Source organism: Dermacentor andersoni, chromosome 2 (genome assembly GCF_023375885.2).
Source record: "Dermacentor andersoni chromosome 2, qqDerAnde1_hic_scaffold, whole genome shotgun sequence".
In the NCBI taxonomy this organism is placed as follows: Eukaryota; Metazoa; Arthropoda; class Arachnida; order Ixodida; family Ixodidae; genus Dermacentor; species Dermacentor andersoni.
Window position 1 is genome coordinate 204,677,372 of NC_092815.1, and position 25,174 is coordinate 204,702,545.

At 46.3% G+C, this 25,174-nt stretch overlaps 1 protein-coding gene across 1 annotated transcript; it reads right to left on the reverse strand.

Annotated features, from left to right (window-relative positions):
* Window positions 1–236: 236 nt before the first annotated feature.
* Window positions 237–24,983, reverse strand: LOC129387362 (uncharacterized). The gene is made up of 3 exons (XM_055076291.2): window positions 24,344–24,983; window positions 22,133–22,280; window positions 237–739 (listed from the first exon to the last, which is right to left on the reverse strand). The coding sequence occupies exons 1-3, from the start codon at window positions 24,941–24,943 to the stop codon at window positions 294–296; spliced, it is 1,194 nt and encodes a 397-aa protein (XP_054932266.1). The 5' UTR covers window positions 24,944–24,983; the 3' UTR covers window positions 237–293.
* Between the last annotated feature and the right edge of the window lie 191 nt (window positions 24,984–25,174).

Sequence of the window (25,174 nt, forward strand, 5' to 3'; positions counted from 1 at the left end):
CCTGCTTCGTACATCGAAACTTTATGTCCCGACTGACTCGAAATCTTCATGCTGAATTGATAACACCAGTTAGAACACGCGCTAACACATACAAGTTTTCATTTTTGCCACGAACGATTACAGACTGGAACGCTTTGCCGCTATGTATGCTTCAGAACAGTGGCTCATTCAACGCATTAACGTCATAATGTGAAGCGCTTTTCTCTTGTTTTCTTCTTGCCTTTTTTTCTAATCCAAGGACTGCTTTTCCTAAAGTTCCAATGTTTATATTTGTTTTCACGGCCATAAGGAGCTCATTGATGTGTCATGTTTATATTATTTTTCCCTCTCTTCATGATCTGTGATAATTTGTTTGATGTTTTTACTAGTGCTTGTGTAAACATTTTTGATGCCCCTCCTGCATGGGCCCTAGCTTGGGCCTGCAGCATATTGTAAATAAATAAATAAATAAATAAATAAACTTGAGTGCTACGTTTTACATGAACTTGGTCCCGAGCTAAAGTGTTGCTTCCTCTTAAACAGAGCAACGTCAAATCACTGCGCTTCGAGCATGCCGGATAAAGCATGGCTGCGAGGGCTTGACGCACCAGCTCCCGCAGTTTATTGAAGGCTTCCGTTTCCTCGATGGACTTGCGCGACAGCGTGGTCGCCCTCCTCACGCTGTCCTTCCTGAGGCCGCCACTTGGGCTGCGCACTCGGATCACAACGGGGTCCGCTTCCTCCTTCGCGGTCGACCAAACTGCAGGCGCGGAAGCGAAGCGAGATTTTTAGGTCCGCTTGATGTGAAACGAACACCAGTGCATTTTCCCAACCACGGAGCCGAATTCACGTCATTTTCCGTCTTAAGATGTGCGTTGCCATAGGTTATGTGCAAAATGACGTGTTTCAGGCTCCGGAGTCGCTTCCTGCGCATCTAGGCAGCATGGGCATAGCCTTCGAGATCTGTTTCTGTTATCCAGAGAGAGCCGTCACTGGCCCATGAATATGAACTTTTATACACACGGTATTGGTAAGCTTGCTCCGATAATATGTGATGCATTAAAGGAATACTGACACAAACATTTTCAATATTGTTTTTTCTGCTGCTATAAGTAGCTGATGACCGCACGAAACAGCATTGGCTTCAGAGTGCGACAAGGTAATTATTTGGAGTTGTTTGTGGGGACCAGTTTAAGTTACGATTTGAAGAGCAACGAGATGGGCCAAAGAAGGAATGTAAACACAACTGTGACGTGCGCACGCCCTCCGTCTTGCTAATTCGTCCGCTACGCCTGCACGCGCTTTGCGATTGCATTGGACAAACTTCATTAGGTGTCCTGCTTTGCGACGTCCTCGCCATCATCGTTGTCCTTGGTTTGGTCCTCCAGCGGCGACTATTTCCTGCTTGCGGTAGTCACCGCCGAATTAGACGTGGCCAACCACATTTGGTTGGATCCACTACAAAGCAGCGACTCAGAAAGTGCGGCTACCGACAGCTATCAATATGCGTACGCAGCGTTACAATTAATACGAGTCATTCGTCGAGAGCGTTTTAGGAATGAAGCATATTGTGGCGCAGGACACAAGGCGTGGTAAAAGCCGGCACAGCATCAGGCTTGGGGGTGCGTAGCCTTGGTGGAAGACCATCGGACTCTCCTAAGCTCGGCCGGTTTTCTTTATACCAGGCAGGCTCGAAATGAAACGAGCACATCTGGCTGCTCTTCAGCGGGGTCCATTCTAAGCGTCCAGCAGCTCGGACGCACTCGGACCACTTGTGCCGCTTATCGACGCCGAGCAAGCCAAGCGAGCTGGCGATCGCTGGGAAACGGCATATATAGGCCTATAGCTCGCTAGCCGTCGGATCCGAGGCCGACGGACCTTGCGACCCGTCCGCAGCTGGTATTAAAGCATCTATATTCTTCAACACAGTCAACGTCTGCACATTTATGTCGCTTATAGGTAGCAATACAATTAGACTTCCCGACGCCGCTGGTAGCGGTGAGAAAACAATTTAGCCAGGCGAGCTGCTTCGCAGACACGATTGCAGCGGTGGCTGCGCTGACCGTTTACGATTGAAAATCACGCCAACAATTTACTATATCGCGCAACGTTTTATAACGTGCGCACTTTCGAGGTCACTTTACGAGTTATTTCGTGTCAGAAACAAAGTTTAGCCGATTTTTGTGCCGCCGTCAGCGGCGAAAGAGGTCAGTGTCACGACTACAGGGAGACGATCGGAGCGGCGAGGAACTTGCTCGCAGCTAGGGCCCGCCCCGACGGCAGCGCAAACTTGTGACGTAGCGTTTTCTCGGTTGTTTACATTCCTTTCTTGACGTCGATGTCGCGAGGGGCTGCGTTTTGCGGTTGGCTGCACACTTTAACATTGCTTTTAAATATGTTCAGAGCTGTATTCGCCGTTAATATTTCGCAGACGATGTGTGTGTGCCCACATCAATCGATCTCACACGTTAACTCGACTTCGAAATTTTGTGTCAGTACTCCGTTAAGATTGGCTGAACATTTGTCTTACTAAAGACTTCAGTGTAAGACCTCTTTGTGAATGTGGACGTGACTATCAATGCTGTGGAGAGAGAGAGAGAGAGAGAGGAAAGGGGGAAGGCAGGGAGGAAGATTACAGTCAGGTTGGTAGGCAGCCAACACACTGGGTTTAGAGCGCGAAAGCAGCACAGTGGATGTATAAGTGATGCTGTAGACAGTGCAGGGGACTGATTTTGACCATGTGCGGTGCTTAAACGCGGAGGTTTCCACAGAACCACGAACATTTTTTTGCAGACCGCTCCCAGTGAAACGTAGCTGCTCAGGTTAGCATTCTGTCCCTTGACTCTGTGCATGTTCATCGGTACAACACCCAGCCACGAACAGCAGGGGGCTATAGGCCGACTTCAGGGAAGTTGAGGAACCTAGGCGTACCAGAGAAGTCCGAGTGTGTATGTGTGCGAGGAGACATCGTTTATTGGAACTATTGGTACGTTGGAACTGGATCCTGAGCGTTACAAAAAGAAGGGTCTAATTCTAAGGCACACGTTGTTAGCGCTGCTCCACATGCCAAACTCTTCTGCATCCGCGATAGCTTATTTCTGGGCTTAAAATATTCATTAATATTGTTCGAGACGAACGCATTCAATGACCGCGTTTGTCCCTTTATTACTGCATTCCTGCCATGTGGAAGCACGCAGTATGTAGTGTAGAATGCTGGTCCCAGTAAATAAACATACATGTTAACCCTGCCGTATTTTTCGTAAGTTGTATGAATTTAGTCTTCCTTTACGATTTTAGGAATGCCCCATCAAGTTTTGCGAAGAATAAGTTCCGTTCGAGAAAAAGTTTAACCCATTGCAGTCTCCGAACTTTGCGCTGGAAGTATTCTGATCGTGAAAGGACGCCGGTGGTACTTGCTTCGAGCAAGTTTAGAAAGACAAGTTCCTGAATCAGGCGACATTGTTAACTTCAAATTCATTGAAAAAATCACTGATATAAAATGTGTCGCTTGTTAGTTTGCTGTTACAAGTTTGATTGTGCTTGTGTGCTGCATCTAAATGCAGGTGATCGGCAACGAAGTGCGCTTGCATCTATAATAAAAATGTGAGTTCGAGCAACCTTTCAAGCAGAAAAAAATATACGACAGCAAATTTCTTATTCTATATTTTTCCATAATCAACACTCACTGCGGTCGCTTTTGCTATGGCGCTCTGCTGTCGAGTACGAGGCCGTGGGTTCGAATCCCAGCTGCTGTGGCCGCAATCTGATGGGGACGGCGTGTAAATGCGTCAGTGTACATCGACTTAGCTGCAAGGTCCCTCGGGGTAGGAAATAATCCAGAGACCACCACAAAGGCACCATCCATAACCCGGTCGCAGTTTCTCTTCGCTTGAACTCGGATGGTGTTCGAACCAACATTTACAGATAATTGTTTAAAATGTATCTGTAAACATTGGTTCAAAATATGCGCGGGTACTACTAATGCGTACGCAACATACGCGGTTGCGGCGAACTTCTTTCCACCCTTAAAAGCTTTCTCAGCCCTTGTAGGGCATGTAATGACATGGAACAGGCACCACGACACGCTGCCAGTAAATAGTCTCGCCAGCAAAATTAAATCCCTTCAAGGGATGGGCACAATATTATTCTTTTGCACATTTGATATATTAGACTGAGAAGATTTAAGGTGAAAGGCATGTGCTCTGAAAGTTTGGTTCGTGGCTTTTCTTTGTGGGCTGCCATTCTCAAGACTGTGAGGAACACTTTAGGCAAGAACGTAACTCCTGGTGTGATCAGCGTCAGTGAATGCACAGTATAGGGATATAACTCGCATATACGGCATGGACGAGCACATACCTAAATTTCTGCGGAACCTCGCGGTGACGACGGCGGTGATTTTTCCTTTGGAGTGTCCATATAGTTGCCATTGCGATCAAAGCGAAACCGCAACCTCATCGCGATAAAGCTACTATCTTACACAGGGCGCCATGAGGCCACTTGAGTATTTTTCCGCTGTTTCAAGGCCCAAATAATTTCAAAAAACAACAGGTTATTGACGATCCACTTCGCGAACACAAGTGACGAGCAAGCGTACCGAGGCTATCAGCCGCGAGGTCGAGCAGAGTGTAGCCACCTGTCGGGCACTGGCTGAACCACAGATCGTGTGGATTGCACTGCGCGTCATCTCCTAGGCACTGCGTGTTTACCTGCGCGTGTACTGCGTGAATAGCTCGAAAAGCTGGTTCTTCCGTGGCTGCAGCACAGCCGTAAACGCTGGTCTGCATTTTGTTGCGGTGTACGTAAAGCATGTAATGTCTTAACTTTCCCCTGTAGTAAAGCGCCCGTGTCGAGCGCGCGATGTGTCATTGTCGCACCGTCCGGTCGCCACAGTCACAGCAATCTTATTATCGCTTCGTGTTTCGAGAACATCACAAAAAAGCATTTTACCTCGTTTCAAATAAATGAAATGGTAACAGCGATGCGTCAATGCCGCGCTTCAGTGACTCGTCACGGTGCGCTGATCACTTAGAAAACTCTGTGAGGCTGCGAAGCATGGACGGGATGGTGTGAACATCGCTCAGCAGTAGAAAAAAGGATCGTTACGGGCATTCCTATCATATCGCGTCAAGCTCTCAATATTACAATAAGTGCATTATATTGCGATAATAGCATGACTCTCGCATAGTGGTTAGGTGACCAGAAATTTCTTTTAATATGTGGTGGTTCTGATATGCCACAACGGTGAATTAATTATGCCTCGTAATTAAGCCGTGCGCTTTTGTACTTTGATTGGCTGATACAAAACGAAAGCTAAGACATGGCATCATGCGCAATCATGTGTGACACGGCAGTTTCTAGACAGAGGACGTCATAACACTGAGTTCAAAGGCAGCTATTATAATTTTCTCTCGCTTTTCTTTGTGGTGTTTCCAGCTCGATACAAGGCAGTGGTCACTATTAGCTGAGATAAAACTACCTAATGATTTTAGCTCCTATAATAATTTCAACTTTTTTCAAATCGCTTTCGTGCGCGTAAACGCGCAATAGCGATAAAGATATTCTCGGCTGAAGCAACCTGATAATCCTATACTAACGTACTGTCACAGTGCCCCAGCTTGCCTAATTGAACTCATTAACTATTTGCATTTCACTGCGAATAAAAAAGAGAAATAAAAGAAGCTTTAGAGCGTGCAATAACTTGCTACTTTACCTTCGTTGTACAGGAATACAGACTTTCTCAAACCAGTGCAAGGTTCGCACAGAATGCGGCATTAGTGATTAGCGCAACAATATTAACAGAGCAGGTGGAACGCCGGTGAAACAGGCACAAGAAGCCCCGATAAAGTGCCGAAACAGAGGCTGTGTGGGTGAGTGCCAGTCCCGCATTGAAAGACAGTTTGCGCTTCTTTCAGGTAAATGGACACGCTGTGCGCAGCCGCCGGGCTTGCTCAGTGGCTATGGTGTTCGGCTCTTGTGCACGAGGTCGCGGGATCGAATCACGGCCATGGCGGCCGCATTTCATTGGGGGCGAAATGCGAAAACGCCCGTGTACTTCGACTTAGGTGCACGTTAAAGAAAACCCCATGTGATTGAAATTTCCGGAGTCCTCCACTACGGCGGGCCTCATAATCAGAAAGTCGTTTTGGCACGTAAAACCCCATAATTAAATATTTATACGCTGTGCGCATACTGTGTGAAGATGTGGCATTGAAGGGCAATATAAGACCAGCTCGCTGCAGTAAGCGGGGTGTTTTTTCCAGAAAATCGGGGCAAATTTTTCGCAACGCAACGCCGACGCGTACATTTCAATGCGCGCCGTCGACCGCCTATCCACACTAACGCGGCGCCGGTGCTGCCGCCTATAGTGCGATATCACAGCGAATAGAGCACACGAAGTAGAGTGAACTAGAATGTCTTCTATTATTTATATTCTGTACACACATATTATATATATAGTATACATATTCTAGTACACTCTAACCCGAAGCTGTAAGCCGTCAGTGCGCCTAGATGCATACGCTCTGTCCACATCGCAAACCCCTTTCAAGGTAGGACTAGCGCGCGCGTCATACGCAGTAGCCGCCGGTGTATAATCCCCACCCCACCCCCCGCTACCTTGCGTGCGCGGAAGACAGCGCGCCTAAAGCCCCTTAAACTTGATAAATTAGTGCCACGCTTTGAAGAACGCCGCCTCCTCCTCGCGCGCTCTGGCCGAGACCGCGTCGCTATTGGCCTAATAGCATCACGTGGGCCCTCGCGCCGTGCATCAGCGCCATTTTTGCTCGAGAAGCGTATACGGAGTGGCGAGGAGCGCATATTGGCGCCGTTGCTACGCTCGAGTACTGAAGGCACCGCCACGGTCGAGGAGGGAGCGTGAAAGAGGAGGAGTGAAGGCGGAGGAGAAGAGTGTCGCTACTTTACAAAGTTTAAGGGGCTTTAGGCGCGCCTCCTCACCGCTTTCGTCCCTTGCGCGCGCGAGATTGAGCCGCCATTGTCGGTTCACCGTCGCACGCTTTCACTCGCACATACAGCATACGTCGCAGGTACGATGTTACCTCGAGACGAAGCCGTTTCATCCATACCGCACGCAGAACCTGTAGCAGCTGTCAGAGGCGGTCAACCCAGAGGCGCCACCTAGATTTTCCTCTAGGTGGTGTTGCTCTGTACACTCTAAGAAGAATTCCGGGGAAAACGGGAGTAACTGCGCAGTTCGTCCCAAAAAGGGCGCTTTCGTCCCTCAAGGGAGTAACTGCATGGATGTGCGTGCCGTGTGCAAATCTTGGAGAGTAAGTGTTTAGTCCCTGGTCGGAAAGAGAGCAACGGGAGGACGAACGGCAACAGTTACTCCCCATGCGCTCCGCTTTTTTCGTCCGTGTCGTGCAGTGATGCGGCAATAACTGTATTGTCTATAAATCGTGAATAGTTCGAAGTTCGTGCACTGTCCATTGAACTACATGCAAAGCAGCACTTTGCCTCTTCGTGAGAAAATTGCATGAAATTTAAAGTTGGAATGTGAAGAGCCATGCCCTTCGTGCGCACCCCATAAGTGAGCGATATACATTAAACGCGCAAGTCATTGATTGACTGCCAGATTTTGCTGGTCAATAGTACCTAAGTTCCTTCCGTTTCAAGGAGATTACGAACTTAACTGAAGCGATGTGTAGCTCAAACGGGACACACTAAGCGACAGAGCAATTGTCCGTCTCTGTCGTCTTAGGTGCCCCGTTTGAGTTTGCTACACGTTTACATTGTGTGGTGCCTCAGTTTAAAGCACCCTAAGGATACTCGGGCATATTTCTTTTCGCACTCGCTTATGGTTGCAAGTACACTCAACGTTACACTCTCCCCGCACAGCATACACAAAATGCCGAGTCGCTTTTAGTTGCCGCACCTGCGTTCCATTGTTTAACCTGTCTCAATTTCCTACCCCGTCAAGCAATCTGCCATGGTGCAGTGGTTAGAGTAGCTAACATGGGAGCGCGAGGACGTGAGTTCGAATCCTCCTTTCGGGCACTTTTTTTTTTTTTTTTCAGCTCAGTAATCTTTTTTATTAGCGTATAAATGCCTAATTTCATTAATTCCAGCTTTGCGGAGCATCGGAAATAATGACCGTTACTCCTTTGAGGAGCATCGGAAAAGAGCAACTGTTAGTCCTCGGAGGAGTAACGGCATGGGGAGTAACAGTTCATCCCCCCGCACTTACCCCCTAAAGGGAGGAATGGTTGTGGCAGATCAGTTGCTCCCCTAAAGGAGTAACCTCAATACCCCATTTCCTCCTTTTCTTCTTAGAGTGTAGCGCGCTCAGCACGCTTCGAGTGACTTAAAATACTGGTGCTCCTTCGTACTTTACGCGGCACGTGATTCCCTTGTACACCACCAGGCGCCTTCCTCCTCCGGAGCTTGTTTCCCTCGGGGCTTCAAACATTCGTTCGCCCATTTCGCTGGCAGGTTGCGTAAGCTTGCGCGTAAAACTTAGAATTCGAAAATGTCTTGCGGGCATTCTTTTAACCTCATCATACAGCCGGCGCCACACCACGTGAAACCTTTAATCTGGAATAAAATTAAGACAGTCCCACATCTCCTCGCAAATTCGCTGCTTTGATGTATCCACTCCAACAAGTCAGCCTAAAATGAACACCTTAAAACAGAGTGGTTACTTCTCGTTACAGTTTGACATGCGCATTTGCTTACAGGAAACCTGCCGCCGTAGCTCAGTGGTTATGCGGTTGCGCGGCTGACCATGCGGTCGCGGGTTCGTTCCCAGCAGCGGAGGACGCATTGTGAGGGGGATGGAATGCAAAAGCGCTCGTGTACGCTGCACGGAGTGCACGTTCAGGAATCCCGTGTGGTAAAAGTTAATCCGGTGTCTCCTACTACGGCTTGCCTGACAATGAGATCTTGCTTTTGGAACCTAAAGCCCCAGCATTTAAGTTTCTTAAAGCAAAGCCGTTACTGGCCGTTCTGCAACGGTTTTGGTCTGCGATGGTATGGACGATGTCAAATGTAGATGCCATGCTACGTTTGTAGGTGGCCCGAACTTGCTTTGAAACGTAATGGTCGATGATTATAAAGGGTTACCTTGCATATATTACCATTCCAGTAGATGAGAACTTATATGCGTTTTTTTAACCAGTAATCAGATTTTTTTTATTCCTCACGTCCGTCACACCGTATCCACGTTTGAACTCAGCTAAGAATTAGGAGGGCTGCGATGAGGAAAGCACATGAAGCGGTCCTGGTTATATGTAATCTCACGGTTTTCTGAAAAAGACTTGACGCCTCCCAAAGGGGAAATCTGGGAAAATATAAGGGCAGTATGAAGGCACATCTTGATAGGAGAAAAAATAGCGATACTCCATACTAAAGGAAATATGGGTCACTCTACAGAAAATTTGAAGTATGTAGTTTATGTATGTGCCTAAAAATAATTATTCAATTGCCTCCTAATTATTGTGTGTTGTACGAGGCATGCGGTTGCTTTTTCCCGGTATCTTTAGTCAATTATGTGAGGCGCATTGTTTATAGTATGTTTAACTGGGAAGAATGCAGCGAGGGACGAACGGTAAATGTTTATTCTGCATAGATTATTCGCTGCCTTTGCAGAAAGTTACTTATTCAAACGTTCCACTGTGTCGTACTGCCCTTAGATGCAACGTTTCCCAGAATCGGAAAGAGACTGTAGAAGACACCAACATCTGGCTTAATGAAAATATGGGCAATGCTAGGCTTAATGCGTGGCGAAGCTTTCTCGTTTGTAGATTAATTAGAAGTGCTGCAAGCAATCACTCACACCTCCTTCCTTCCCTAGTTTGATGAGCCATGCGACGCCTGTAGTTTGTTCTCTAGCGTCTTCGGTGCACTAAACAAGATAACCTATTTGTATTTGGTGCAAATTAGGGACAATATATATAGCTAATATACCAAGTAATCATTTTTCTTATGTTTTACTGAACCTTTAAAAGTGGCCTGAGGCAGATAGCATAATCCTGGTTCCTTGAGCTGGAATATTTCTAGAGGCGGACATTACTTGCACGAGAAATTAAAAAGAAACACATTAAATTCATTAACAAGATCTTACTATTTAACTTCCTAATTAGTTACTCTACGGCACATATTGTCATTTACGTATTGCTTCGCCGGTGAGTTTTCAAGGCATATGTACTTAGAACGAATTTGCAGTATAACACCAGTTTCGAAATATTCAATAGGTGTGCGATGAAATACATGGTCGTTCGCGTTACTTTCTTGTTTCAATGCACAAAATAGCGCTTTGTTAAAAAAGTATGCGGAACAACCATGCGTTTTCGCAGGTAATTTGTTGTCGCACACCTAGGAACTCGTGCCATTCTCAAAATTCGTTCCAAATTGATATGTCTTGCAGGCTCACCGCCTACATTTAGTAAACTGGGCTCGTATTCTGAAACGTTCGCCTTCCGCGAAACTATCGCCTTGGCCACGCCTCCGTCAGCGGCGCGCGCTTATTGGCGGTTTCAGCAAAACCGAAAGATAAACAGCGCCATCTAGTAGTTCCGGCCTACGTCATTTTAACGTAATGGTGTCGATGGGTGCCCTCGCCATAAATTGAATAAACAAACACGTCTTTTGGCATTCGAATGGTGGTGGAGTCTAATAGAGATAAGATAGGTGGCAGTTTATAGTAACCTTCTTGGTGGCGTCTCACGCGCGTTGTTTCGCGGCGATATTTGTTTATTCATTAAAGATAAAACATTTCCCACGTCTTTATTCAATTTATTTTGCCTAAGGCAGCCGTAACCAACCGTAGTCAGTGCGCAGAATCTGTGCGGCAGCCACTACACTCGAAAATCACACACCCAAGCGGCTCTGCAATCGCACTCCCATGCGATGTGAAGCGTTCGACAGCGCGTGTTGGTAGGGCACACTGACGTCACGGGTCAGCAGTCGCTTGATTTATTGAACGTGACAATCGCGGCGGCGAAACTATCGCGAAAGGCGACGTTTCCGAATGCGGCCCCTGCAGTATCTGCCATAAAGTAATTGATCAAAAAGTTAATTTTTGAATTTGTGTCATTAGTTGATTGCGTGTTTCGATTTTCCCATTCATGTGCAAGATTTCTCTTTGAATAATCCAGTCAAGAACTAGAATTATGCTATCTGCTACAGGCAATGTTTAAAAGTTCGATAAAACTTGGAACTGGTCACCCTGTATAAGCAAAGTTCAAAGTGGAATCGTAACTTACGCAGTGGAGGTCTTTGGAGAGTTATATGCATGTATAAAGGGCGGCGCCACGTTTACCCCGCTGCAGGGGCGTAAACCGGATACCAGCAAAGTCAAATAGAGCAAACTTGGGAGGAGCGCTATGATGAAATGGTCTTCAAAGTGAAATACATCTGCATTAAGCACAGCCATCGCAAAAAAAAAAATCTTTTTAAAGCACATGCCACCATTATATGGCCACTTTACGGCGTCTTTTCGATTGTCTTGAGGGAACTCTACGTTAAACAAAGTTTATATTTTGCGAGACAATGGGACACGCAATTGGCTATGCGTCGGCAAACATACAAAATATCTTAAGTATTCACGGCCTGGTGAAATTAGCTACGTATACTTGCGGGTACAGAAACCCTATTTCGTAAAAATATCCCCCATCTGTGTCTACTGCAATCTTTTGATGTCGAACTTACGCAACCACTGACGCAAGCGTCGGGTGGAAACCCGCCGCGTTGTTTGAAGAGCCCAACGAAACGCTCTCCTTGTTTGTAGGATGTCACGCTTGTTTGCTTTCAAAGGTAATAGCATTGCCTACATTGAGCATTTTTTTTATCATGTAATTGCCTGACCAGAGGCCAGGAACATGCAGAAGTGGAAGTAGTTTGGTGAGGCAGAGCCATCGCAGTGAATGTACATAACCGGATCAGGAGGGTGGCACCAGCGTCTGTGATTGGTCCGCTTCCCCTTACTTAGCTTGCGTTTGCTGATCGAAACTCGCGGCGGCGTGCAACGGAAGAATAAAAATTGCACTAAAACAGATTCTCAGCGAAGAATGGTTAGCAGAGCGATTGCATATAGGTGCCGAAAGGGCACGATAACGTTATACCGCCAAGCAAAGCAATTTATTACGCGCAAATAAATCTATGCTTCCCGGCAGTACCGAGTAGCCACTGCCTAAGTGATCGGTGGGCAGCCATCTTCTGTTCTTTTCGGAATAGGGCAGTCACCAGCTATCCAGAAAAAAAGTCAGTTTTCTTCGGCATATTAAGGCATCTTAACCGCGTACACGTCACTTCGATGCGTGAGTTTTCGCAGTTTTGCGACGTCGCGTGACAGATACAGGAAGTGGGCGCAGCCCAAAAACATATGACCAATGGCAGAGAGCTAACGGTGCAAAGGTTTCGAATGAGAATTATTTTTCTTTTGTAAGCTCTAACTACGCATAATCAGTCTGTACACGTCACATCAGATGGAAAGCTTTCGTGGTTTTCGTGACGTCACATGACACACACGTGAGAGGGGAGTGGCTTGAAGAGGTTTTGACCAATCGTGGAGAGATGAGTGCACAAGTGAAATAGAAACTGTTTGGAATACCTTTACGCTATAGTGGTCCAGAGCACATATTATTCAGTTTGCCCATTAGCGGAAATTTGCTACGCAGCTCTGGCACAACTACAAATGCAACAATGGTCACACTTGAGGAAAATATGCGAACTAGTACGGCAAATTTGTGTGAGAAGGTAAATGCGTGTGCCTCAAGTACAGATTTCGCAAAAAAAATTTTAAAGGGGTTGAGACACCAAATTTTGAGGCTATAAAAAGTCGTTGTAGGCTGCTTCCGTTGCGAGGACACCCACAACGAGCTATTGGACGCTGCAAACGTTTCAAAATAATTTTAATTCAGCTCCAAAAAGTCATTAAAAGCTCCTTCTCGTGGTCGAGACACATCGCTAGGGTGGCAGTTATGACGTCACAGCGGAGGAACGAAAATATTGACGTCATAGCACACTAGCACAAAAACGTGACGTATGATGTGTAGCGATGAAATGCCGATGACGGATCCTGCTGAGCTGAGCGACTGACCATAGCCTCCACTATGACCGAGCTACAGGCATATAGAAATCCTTTCTTAATGCAAAGAAGGGGTAAGGCTTGCAGACACGGACACAAGAGGAGAGAAGTGGACAACACGAACGCCGCACGGCGACCCACGAACGGCAAAGCGCGCGGCGAGTTGCCGCGCCGCTAACGTGGACGGGCCTTTACACGTAACACTAGCCGACCGGCTCCGAAAGGGACCAGGATATGCGGCGTTCGTGTTGTCCACTTCTCTACTCTTGTATCCGTGTCTGAACGCCTTGCCCCTTCTTTGCATTAAAGTTTGAAGTTTGAAGTTTATTTCCTTTCTTCATTACAGAAAGAGGAAACAAGAGCTAAAGGCCATTTGGCCTGACAGGGGCTCTTGCTCCTAAGTGCGTTCGGCTTACATGATGATCCAATGTACGAAAAAAGCAAATATAACAAGAAACAAGCAAGTACGATGTAGAAAATACAAATAAACAAGATAATGTGTACATTATACAATGACTATGTGAAAAAGACATTTATGCTTCAATTTTTGTTTGTGCAATCACATTACCGCGCAGATTAAGGAATACATATATAGCGCATAAAAAAAATTTAGTGCGAGAGCAATTTATGTGTAAATAGTTTTATAGTGTATGAGTAGGTTTTTTATACATTGCTTAAAATTAGGCGCACAGAAATCAATTTTTTGCTCAGCAATGTTTAGTAGCCTTGGTATTTGATAGTTTATATCCTGACGTCCGTAGTTAGTACGCGTGAATGGTATTTTCTTGATTTGATAACGTAATTGGTATCGAAGAGAAGTGGGTATGCTGACAACATGGAGCCTGTGTTTTTTTTTTATATGTAAGAGTAATCTATAATAAAATACTTGATTTGCTCGGATCAATAAATGTTTGCCGAAGAGATTGTGTGTGGGTAAGTCACGCGGCCTGCCATGGTAGTTTTCAAAAATTCGGACTACTCGTTTTTGCAAGCTTAATAACTTACCATAGTTTTTTGTTGTAGTTGTTCTCCAGATCAAGACACAATAAGTTAGCTTCGAGTAAAAAAGGGCGTAGCATATTGCTTTCTTTAGCCATAAAGGTATTAGATCACCTATTTTATACATACAGCCTACTACTTTGCTAAGATCATTGCAAAGCTTATTGACATGATTGTCCCAGGAGAGGTTTTCTTGGAACCATACCCCCAAAAACTTTTGCGTTGTTACTTGTTTTAGCCTCTTTGCTTGAAATAGAACAGTTATATTAACAGGCAATGGCTTGTTTAACGGTCTAGATATTATATAGCTGGTTTTGTTGACATTCAATTGTAGTTTGTTGATGTACAGCCATTCAGATAATAAAGTTAAATAATCATTTATTTCTTTTTGTATGCAATTCAAGGAAGAATTTGCAAAGAAAAGATTAGTACCGTCTGCGTACATGATGATATTAGGTGAGGAAGAGATGTTAGGAAGGTCATTGATATAAAGATTAAATAATATAGGACCAAGTATGGATCCCTGTGGCACGCCAGTCTGTATTTTGAGAAGTGAGGAAGTGGCCTGATTGTATGAAACAAACTGGTAACGATCCGTTAAGCAACTTCTCATTAACTCTAATGCTGTACCACGTATACCGTAGTCATAACGTTTGCACAGAAGTATACCATGATTTACGCTGTCAAAAGCCTTACGCAGGCCCAGAAATAAGCCTACCGTGTACAAACGGTTTTCCATATTTTGCAGTATTTGATGTTTTATATTTAGGAGCGCATCCTCACATGATTTAATTTTTTCGAATCCGTATTGCGCCGTACTAATAGAATATTTCCTTAAGAAACCTTGTAGTCGAGTGTTTAGAACAGTTTCAAAAAGTTTTGAAAGAAGAGGAAGTATAGATATGGGTCGGAAGTTGTTTACACTATGATCAGCACCGCCTTTATGAACCGGGCAGAATCTGGCTATTTTAAGTTTGCTAGGAAAAATTCCGGACTCAAACATTTTATTAATAATATGAGCTAATACATTAGAGATGATGTCAGACACATATTTTATGGGAGATGCCATGATACGGTCGAAACCTGCAGCACTGTTTGACTTAAAGTTTTTGATCACGCTTTCTACTTCGGTTCGTGTCACCGGAAATAGCACTAAAGAATTTTGCAGAGACGGTTCCACAGTATGCCCTATCTCTTCTGGATCTGCTGCAGAAATGTTGCTGCAGCATTGAACAAAGTGAGTGTTTAGGATAGAGACGGCTTCTTCACCTGAAAGAGTGCCGTTAACCGAAGCTATTTGTAGGTCTTGAGGGCTAGCCTTTCCTCCAGATATTTTCTTAATTTCCAGCCAAACATTTCTTGGATCCGTATATATGCACGAGAACACCTTCTCATAATATTTTTCTTTTGCCTTTTTTAATTCTGAATTTACTTGGTTACGGTACTCCTTCATCATCATCATCATCATCAGCCTGGTTACGCCCACTGCAGGGCAAAGGCCTCTCCCATACTTCAACAACCCCGGTCATGTACTAATTGTGGCCATGTCGTCCCTGCAAACTTCTTAATCTCATCCGCCCACCTAACTTTCTGCCGCGCCCTGCTACGCTTCCCTTCCCTTGGAATCCAGTCCGTAACCCTTAATGACCATCGGCTATATTCCCTCCTCATTACATGTCCTTCCCATGCCCATTTCTTTTTCTTGATTTCAACTAAGATGTCATTAACTCGCGTTTGTTCCCTCACCCAATCTGCTCTTTTCTTATCCCTTAACGTTACACCCATGCTTCTTCTTTCCATAGCTCGTTGCGTCGTCCTCAATTTGAGTAGAACCCTTTTCGTAAGCCTCCAGGTTTCTGCCCCGTAGGTGAGTACTGGTAAGACACAGCTATTATACACTTTTCTCTTGAGGAATAATGGCAGCCTGCTGTTCATGATCATAGAATGCCTGCCAAACGCACCCCATCCCATTATTATTATTCTGATTATTTCCGTCTCATGATCCGGATCCGCCGTCACTACCTGCCCTAAGTAGATGTATTCCCTTACGACTTCCAGTGCCTCGCTGCCTATTATAAATTGTTGTTCTCTTCCGAGACTGTTAAACATTACTTTAGTTTTCTGCAGATTAATTTTTAGACCCACTCTTCTGCTTTGCCTCTCCAGGTCAGTGAGCATGCCTTGCAATTGGTCCCCTGAGTTACTAAGCAAGGCAATGTCATCAGCGAATCGCAAGTTACTAAGGTATTCTCCGTTAACTTTTTTCCCCAATTCTTCCCACTCCAGGTGTCTGAATACCTCCTGTAAACACGCTGTGAATAGTATTGGAGAGATCGTATCTCCCTGTCTGACGCCTTTCCTTATTGGGATTTTGTTGCTTTCTTTATGGAGGACTACTGTGGCTATGGAGCCGCTATAGATATCTTCCAGTATTTTTACATATGGCTCATCTACACCCTGATTCCGTAATGCCTCCATGACTGCTGAGGTTTCGAGTGAATCAAACGCTTTTTCGTAATCAATGAAGGCTATATATAAGGGTTGGTTATATTCTGCCCATTTCTCTATCACCTGATTGATAGTGTGAATATGGTCTATTGTTGAGTAGCCTTTACGGAATCCTGCCTGGTCCTTTGGTTGACAGAAGTCTAAGGTGTTCCTGATTCTATTTGCGATTACCTTAGTAAATAGTTTGTAGGCAACTGACAGTAAGCTGATCGGTCTATAATTTTTCAGGTCCTTGGCGTCCCCTTTCTTATGGATTAGGATTATGGTAGCGTTCTTCCAAGATTCCGGTACGCTCGAGGTCATGTGGCATTGCGTATACAGGGTGGCCAGTTTTTCTAGAACAATCTGCCCACCATCCTTCAACAAATCTGCTGTTACCTGATCCTCCCCAGCTGCCTTCCCCCTTTGCAGATCTCCCAAGGCTTTCTTTACTTCTTCCGGCGTTACCTCTGGGATTTCAAATCCCTCTAGACTATTTTCTCTTCCATTATCGTCGTGGGTGCCACTGGTACTGTATAAATCTCTATAGAACTCCTCAGCCACTTTACCTATCTCATCCATATTAGTAATGATATAGCCGGCTTTGTCTCTTAACGCATACATCTGATTCTTGCCAATCCCTAGTTTCTTCTTCACTGCTTTTAGGCTTCCTCCGTTCCTGAGAGCATGTTCAATTCTATCCATATTATACTTCCTTATGTCAGCTGTCTTACGCTTGTTGATTAACTTCGAAAGTTCTGCCAGTTCTATTCTAGCTGTAGGGTTAGAGGCTTTCATACATTGGCGTTTCTTGATCAGATCTTTCGTCTCCAGCGATAGTTTACTGGTATCCTGCCTAACGGAGTTACCACCGACTTCCATTGCACACTCCTTAATGATGCCCACAAGATTGTCGTTCATTGCTTCAACACTTAGGTCCTCTTCCTGAGTTAAAGCCGAATACCAGTTTTGTAGATTGATCCGGAATTCCTCTATTTTCCCTTTTACCACTAACTCAATGATCGGCTTCTTATGTACCAGTTTCTCCCGTTCCCTCCTCAGGTCTAGGCTAATTCGAGTTCTCACCATCCTGTGGTCACTGCAGCGCACCTTGGCGAGCACGTCCACATATTGTATGATGCCAGGGTTAGCGCAGAGTATGAACTCTATTTCATTTCTAGTCTCGACGTTCGGGCTCCTCCACGTCCACTTTCGGCTATCCCGCTTGCGGAAGAAGGTATTCATTATCCGCATTATCCGGTACTCCTTAAATTTGGCTAATTCATTCATGTCTCTAGTTCTAAGGAATGTATGGTACATTTTATTTTTGGTTTTGGTTTTTGTAAAAAGCACCTCATCTATCCACGGCTTTCTAATTTTCTTGGGTCGTTCTGTAGCACTACGTTGTGGGAAGGCTATGTCGTAGCAAGTGATTAGTTAATCGAAAAATGAATTGTATGCCTTATTTGGGTCACTTTCAGTTAGTTCAGATTCCCAGTTTTTTTCCCGAATAAGAGAGTGAAAATAGGCTAGCGTCGTTGTATCTATGAGACGGTAGGAATATACAGGCGCATTATGCTTGTATTTCTGCGAACAAGGCAGAAAACAAAAAATTGGAAGATGATCGCTTATATCAGTGGACATGACACCAGCAGTCACAGTGGAATCATGTACATTAGTGATACAGACATCTAATAAGGTTTGGCTGTGTGCTGTAACTCGTGTTGGCAAGGTTATAATATTCGAGCATGCGTAAGAGTAAAGCAGGTGATTATATTCTCGTGTTATTGTATTTTCAGCTATCATATCTATGTTCGTATCACCTAGTAATCATCCTTACCAACTAGCTCAGCTTCCTGTCATTCTAAAAATCCTTTCTCTATGCTACAGGCTTCTAGAACACTGTAACCGAGCTAACCCTGGCACTTAACCTCTGGCTAACCGAGACATGCACAGCGCTGTTGCGGAGAGCAGTTGACGTACCTTCTGCCAGTCGCATAGTTCGGCAGCTTGGAGCGGTCTCTCGTTCGCTTGGCGTTTCTCAACGTGTAAAGGCCCGTCCACGTTACCGGCACGGAAACTCGCCGCATGCGGTTTGCCGTTCGCGGGCCCCCGTGCGACGGCGGTTTTGCTCGCGAACGGCGAGATTTCCTTGCCGTAGAGAGGACAGGCCCGGGACCCATTTGCGCGGCAGCCGTACGGCGAAGCGGCCAATCAGCGACCGAGGAGTGGTCACTCTGGCACCGACGGCAGCCTCACCGCCGCTGATTGTTCGGCGGCACCGATATCGTCGCTAGGCATTTTCCGGTTCACTACAAAGCTAAAGCTTACGGCTCTTCGGAATGAATCACCGACTCTCACAAGCCGCAATATTTTCTTACCGTTGTTGGCGCTCTTCGCAATAATTATAATAATACCGACATGCACTTCGAGTCGCCAGTTGTTTACCTCTGCTGGCAGAGCACGCGTATGCGCGAGCAGACGACGCCGCATAGTTTTACGTCACTATTTTTGTGACCCACGTGACCAAGCCGTGTTGCGTTTCCTCTCCTACGACGTCATAGCATCACCGTGAGCCCAGAAACCGAAACCGAAATCGCTCGGTATAATAATGCTATTTTTAAATTATGCATCGGGTGTATATGAATCCCGCGGTGTGTATCGTGCTTCCCGAATCAGTACGCAACGCTTGAATCGAAGAATGCATGAACGAAAATTTTCATGTCTCCACCCCTTTAAATATGTGTACGAAGGTATCACGTTGACGCTATCAGCTACGTTTCTCAATGTGGTGGGACGACTCTGCGTTACACAAAGTTTGTATTTAGTAGACATGGTGGGCATATAAAATGTGTCGTCAAATACGAACATTTATCCTTAATTAGCAATGTCGAAATAAAATACTGAACCTTCCAAATTTCATATTTTCATTGCGTCAGACGAGGATTGTAGTTTCTTGCGATGTCATCGTTGAACTAAACAAGGCACCTTGTTTATATTTAACGCAAAAAGGCGGCACATTATGTGTTATATATACAAAAGTATTAACGTGTGTGGGTCATTGTGGCATATGGAATAAATTCCGCATTCAAGCGCCCCGGAGCGTTCGCGGTGCTTTTCACATGCGGCGGAAAACTTAGACCGTTGCCATGGCGCAATTATATATTACACTAAGATCAACGTTTGCTAATATGGGGAGAAGGCTCTGGAAGCTTTGTGTGCGCAGATAAATGCTCGTTGGTCTAACAGAGGCTTTGTAAAAAAATTCCTTCAGGAAGCACTCGAAAGCCAAATTGCGCGTTGTTTTCCAGTGCCTCGAAGGGTGGTTGGCGAGACGAGACATCGGGTGAAATTGCAGATGGCGTGCTTGGAGTCGCAGAGTACGACGCTCCTTCGCCCACTCCTGCTGCAAGACGAACCGCATCCCGTCAAACAGGTCTCGGTCCCCGCCCACTCTGGCTACCCGGCGACGAGTCGGCTCACCAACACGCTCGAGGATTCAATCGACCGAGCCGTGGGCCCCTCCGCGTCAGACGTCCCGGTGCCGGAGCCCCTCGTCATTTACTACGATATTGCCCGACGCTGTCGCCTCGAACGATGCACCTACCCACCCCCTCACGGCAGTCTTCCCAGGCGGCCCGAGATCGCCCGGCGTCGCCTCCAGACCCGCACCTTTCCGTGCCCCCTCAGCTATTCGCACCTCCTCCGAGGTGTCGTCATCCACGCTGCTGCCTGTGCGGGGACATTTCCTCGCTGAACCACAAGTTCTCTGGGACTGCTCGAAGATTCCCCGCCCGCCGACCTCGTCTCGCCACCCGCCACCGAGGAACAATGGGAGGACCTTCTCTCCAGCGCCGACCGAGACATTCAGACACGGTTCCTGGCACGAGCTGAAGACGTCATCGAGAAGCACAGCCCGGCAGCCTACGTAACTTAGCCTCCCTCACCCCTCACCTCTTCGATTAATAAAGTTGTCACTCACTCACTCACTCACTCACTCACTCACTCACTCACTCACTCACTCCAGCGTCTCGAGTGCACTCAACATTACAGAAGGTTTATATTTGGCGTAATAATGGCACGTCATGAATTATGTGTAGGCAACCTTCAAAGTATTTGTGTGTTAATCACTGATTATGCAATAAGGTACGCATTCAAGCGTTCCAGAGTGTGCATGATAGCATTTAACAAGGCGCCAAATTTAAAACGCAGCCCTGGCAAACTACAAATGCCATCAAGATCAAGTTTACCAAAAATAGGACCACCACTATGACAAAGTTGCGTGCGAGGCTAAATGCGTGTGTATCAAATACAGCATTAAAAAATTTTAAACAATAGTTCGAAAGTATAGCGCTGCCGTTATCATCTACGTTTTCCAACGTCCCGAGAGAACTCAACGTTATAAAAACGTTTTATATAGTAGAAGCTAACGAAATATTAAGCGCATGAAGTACGTCCCGGAATTTTAACATTTCTGGCTTAACAACGCACGTTACAAAAACCTATAAAATCCTCGTGTTTTCGGCATTGCCATGCGTTATAATAGGTTCGCCCGGGGTCCTAGTTGAACTGCACGAAGCGCCTTGTTCACGGTTGGGGAAAGCAAGGACCACGTGCGGGGTGATCTGCAGGCAAACTTCAAAGTGGGTAGGTCAATAGCGCCCTGTGCTATATGCAAGTGCTTCAGGGCGTTATGACTGTTTTACGAACGGAGCAAGATTTACCCCGTGGCCTTGTAACTTCACTGCCACCAAGATCAAATTTAGTTAAAGGCAAGGAGGGGGGCTGCAAAGGGAGAGGTTATGGAAAATGTGTGTGAGAAGTGAAATATGTGTGGAATAAATATTGCCTCTGCAATAAGGCCGCTATCAGCTATGCTTCCCACAGTCAATTGATAACCAGGCTTATGTTTGGCGAAAAGGGGGGCCCTGTTGCGTGCGATGTCTGAGAAAATGTTGACGAAATTCCTCGTCTGATTAGAACCTTCGCAAATATTTATTAAACGTTAGTTTTGTTTTGCGTTATATGCGAGGTTCGTAGTAGGCTTCCCTCGTGTGCTCGATGATCTAAAAAACACATCTTACCTATATTTGTTATACATAAGGAGGTGTTTATGGGTAATGTGGAGCGAAACTTCAAAGGTGTGCGGACAAATTACGGCTTTTGGTGAAAATTACGTATGCAAGCTGTCCAGGCCATATTACGTGTTTTATGAACATTGCTGAATTTTACCGGTTGTCCGAGCTGGGAGAACTATAACCGCCACCAAAATCACAGATCGGAGTGTTGGGGGGTTCTAGTGAACGATATCGCGAAATGAAATGTGTATGGATAAATTACAGTGTTTATAAACGTCCCCAACCAATTTTTGAAAGCCCTACAAACGGGTAATATTTCGCACGGACCACTCATCTACGGCAAACGTTTTAAAGTATGTGATCTAATTACTCGAAACGAAAATCCTTATTGCTACTGCTTGAAAAAAAAAAAAAAAAAAAACAGCTTCGCGTGGAAATTGGTTTCGCAAGGTCGCACACGTCTGTTGCCATGCTTTTTTTTTTTACTTGTAAGCTACCGTGTTTCATTTCTGCAGAGCATTCTCTCAGCCTATAGGACTATACCCACCGCTGGGTGACCACGGGCTGATTGCTGCAGACGGGCCGCCACTCGACACGGGAGCAGGCTCGTTGTCTCGCATGGAGGAGCCGACGGCTTTCGGCGACGAACCGAGGGGGAACTTTTGGGAGCCGCCTCCGCCAGGAGCCGTAGAATGCTGGGGTGAGATGGGAAACCGTTGTATTCAACAATGCCACGCATATTTCAAGCTTACTGAGAACATCCGGATCAACTCATTATGTTCGCTACTCTCCATGATCTTGAGCGGCACTACAATAGAACGCGCTGTTTATTCGGCGATGAACCAAATTTTGAAACAGAAAGCCACAAAGTGCTGTGCCTTACTGCGCGTAAGGCAGCCCCGTCTAACAACATGCAAAGAAGTGAGGAAGTACAAATGAAGCCGCATCAGGAACATGCACTTTCGAAATACTAAGAGAGCCACTTTAACCAGGGCAGGCGGTTTGGTACGGCATACAGTTGGCGAAATCGAAAGGCGGCTGTCGACGCTGCCCTCCTTGTACTAGCTCGTCGTGACTCATTAAGTATTGGTAGGATATAAATTTCGCACGCAAAAATTGAAATGTCATGCTGCATTTAGAAAGCGCCAAATGTTGAACCTTAGCAGGCTTCAATTACTTCTTCCGGCGCGGAAAGGCTCCCGTAAGACCAAATGCTTTCAAATCACTAGCGCGAACTGGCGTACCGGTGCCGAGCTTATGGCGTAAAGTCCGAACAAAAATTTAGCATTCATTCTCTGCAGTGAACTTCGCTATTTCTATGCCAAATGAATGGAGGTCTGCATACTTTTGACAAATGTTGTGCATTGTACGTTGCAATGCGCAAGCTTGAGTGTCTTAGTGTACGCAAACGTTGTGTGCAATAGGGGCAAAGGAGAGTCGTCTACAGCTAACCCTGTATTTAGCAAGACATCAAGAACCATAATTATCAAAAGTGCCCTGATCTGACAAATATTTGCTGCGGATCCCCGCCAGTGCAAGAAGTATCATGAAAGGGAATTAATTATTAAATCAAACCTTTCTTTGCCTCTTTTTCCCGCCTTTCCAGGCGCTGCCCAGCGACACGTCGTACCAGACGTGCACTGGGCTTCTTGCAACACTGCCAGATGGCGCTCGCCTCCACGCATCCCGGCTGGCGCCGCCGCGGTAGCGTTGCACAGTTTGCGCGTATGGCACATGATGTGCTTGCTTTCCCATGCGACAAAAATGAAGGTGCTGGGCTGTGGAGGTCGCGTGCTGGACTGTGATAGTGCAAACATTACAACCGTCCATGGCCTGAGGAGAGCGCTCGGAGCGGGCGTCTCAACAGCGTCCTGGTCGCGTATGCAGAAGGACTTCCTAAACACGAGCCAGAAGAACGGCTCCAAAGCGTGCACTCAGCGTCGCGGACACCCAGGTCCGAACGAAGCGTTGCACGGAACATGAGCGTATTCGCTATGCAGTGAAACGTGGTGCCGACCGCTAATGTATGTATACATAAATATACATACAATTATATTAATTGGATTACTTACAGCCCCATAATTCAATTAAAGTTTAAGACTTTTGCCACGATGCGATGTGCCATGTTAGGTAATGATACTGCTCTACCCTTTGAGGCATGAACATTGACGCACAACAATGCCTCAAGCAAACACGTCTCCGTGTGTGTTCTGTGGACTACGCAGACAAACAGAAGTGGTGCGCGCAAGGTAACATGTAACATCAACTCACCCCTTTCGTAGTGAACTAAACGCTGACGAAATTGCACATTCTCCGCCAACATCACCGCTGATTATCGTCAATCAAATAAAACAGGATGTAAAGCTTCGGTTACATCAAATCCTATACTGCGTAGGATGGGCCAATTTTTTCCGTCCCTGATTACCTTGAGGGGAGCAAAGCTTTTTCGCCGGCTGACCGGAGGCTGCCTACTTAGACAGGAATTAGTCTCCACTACACGAACTGTAAATCTTTGAGCACGTGTTATTCCTTGTAAACTATTTCACGTCCTGCCATACTTCACTGCGCGGCATTAATTGGGGCCGGAATATCACGGTACCGTATCCGTTCGAGGCCTGCTGCAAGCTGTTGAGTGAATAGTACTTTCACCTGCTTCCCGTCAAATTACCTTGTCTTCTACCACTGATGCAGCGCCGGCGTTATCCTTCCTGGAGACGAGGGGAACGGCGGTGTCGCAGTTGAGCACGACAGTACTCACGGTTCTGGGACCGCTTGGTTCAGGATTCTTCGGACCAGCAGCGAAGACGTGAGAGGGTCGTAAGCTCCCGCTGGAGCCTATCGCCTGGACACCGGTCGCATCGTCGTTCTTGGCGCTGCAGGAGTCGACACCGGCAGGTCCTCGGTCGTCGAGGGCGTTGCCCACCGGTGGAGGCATTGCGTCTGCCGGGGTTGGCAAGGTGGAGCCCTTCGAGCTTTCAGACGCCTCAATCAGCGCTGTACTAGGTATTAACGCCACGCTGGCAGCGCAGAGCTCCGTGGACGCGATGGGAACACCCGAACTAGACGCGCAGTTGGCCTGCTCAGCATGTGCTTCGTTAGGCTGCACCGTCGACACAGTAGTAGCGGTTGCGTCTACGACGTGAGGGCGGTGGGCTCGCTTGCGTGAGGTCTTCGAGGTAGGAAGGTCGGCTTCCTTCCGCTTCTTGGGTTTCTTGGTTGACCTTCTGGACTTGGTCACATTGGGCACCAAAGCGACGCCAGGGATCACCCCAGGCCGTGATTCAGGTGGTTTGGCCACTCTGCCCAGTGTCTCGGGTTTGTTCTTCAACGGGCTCTCGTCCGACGACCTGCCTTTCATGAGTTCTGTAACCTAAGACGAGACGTGTGCGCCCTGACCGATCGCCTAGCTTCTTCTTCTTCTTCTTCTTCTTGACCTTTCTAGACATGGCACGCGCTCATACGAGTGTAATGTCCTAAGGAGAAGTCTACTATAAATCGGACGTTTATTTATTTAGAGATCCATTTTTTGATGGAGTCCCCGCTGCGGAAATGACGCACACAAAAAGAACATTAGACGGTAAATAATAAA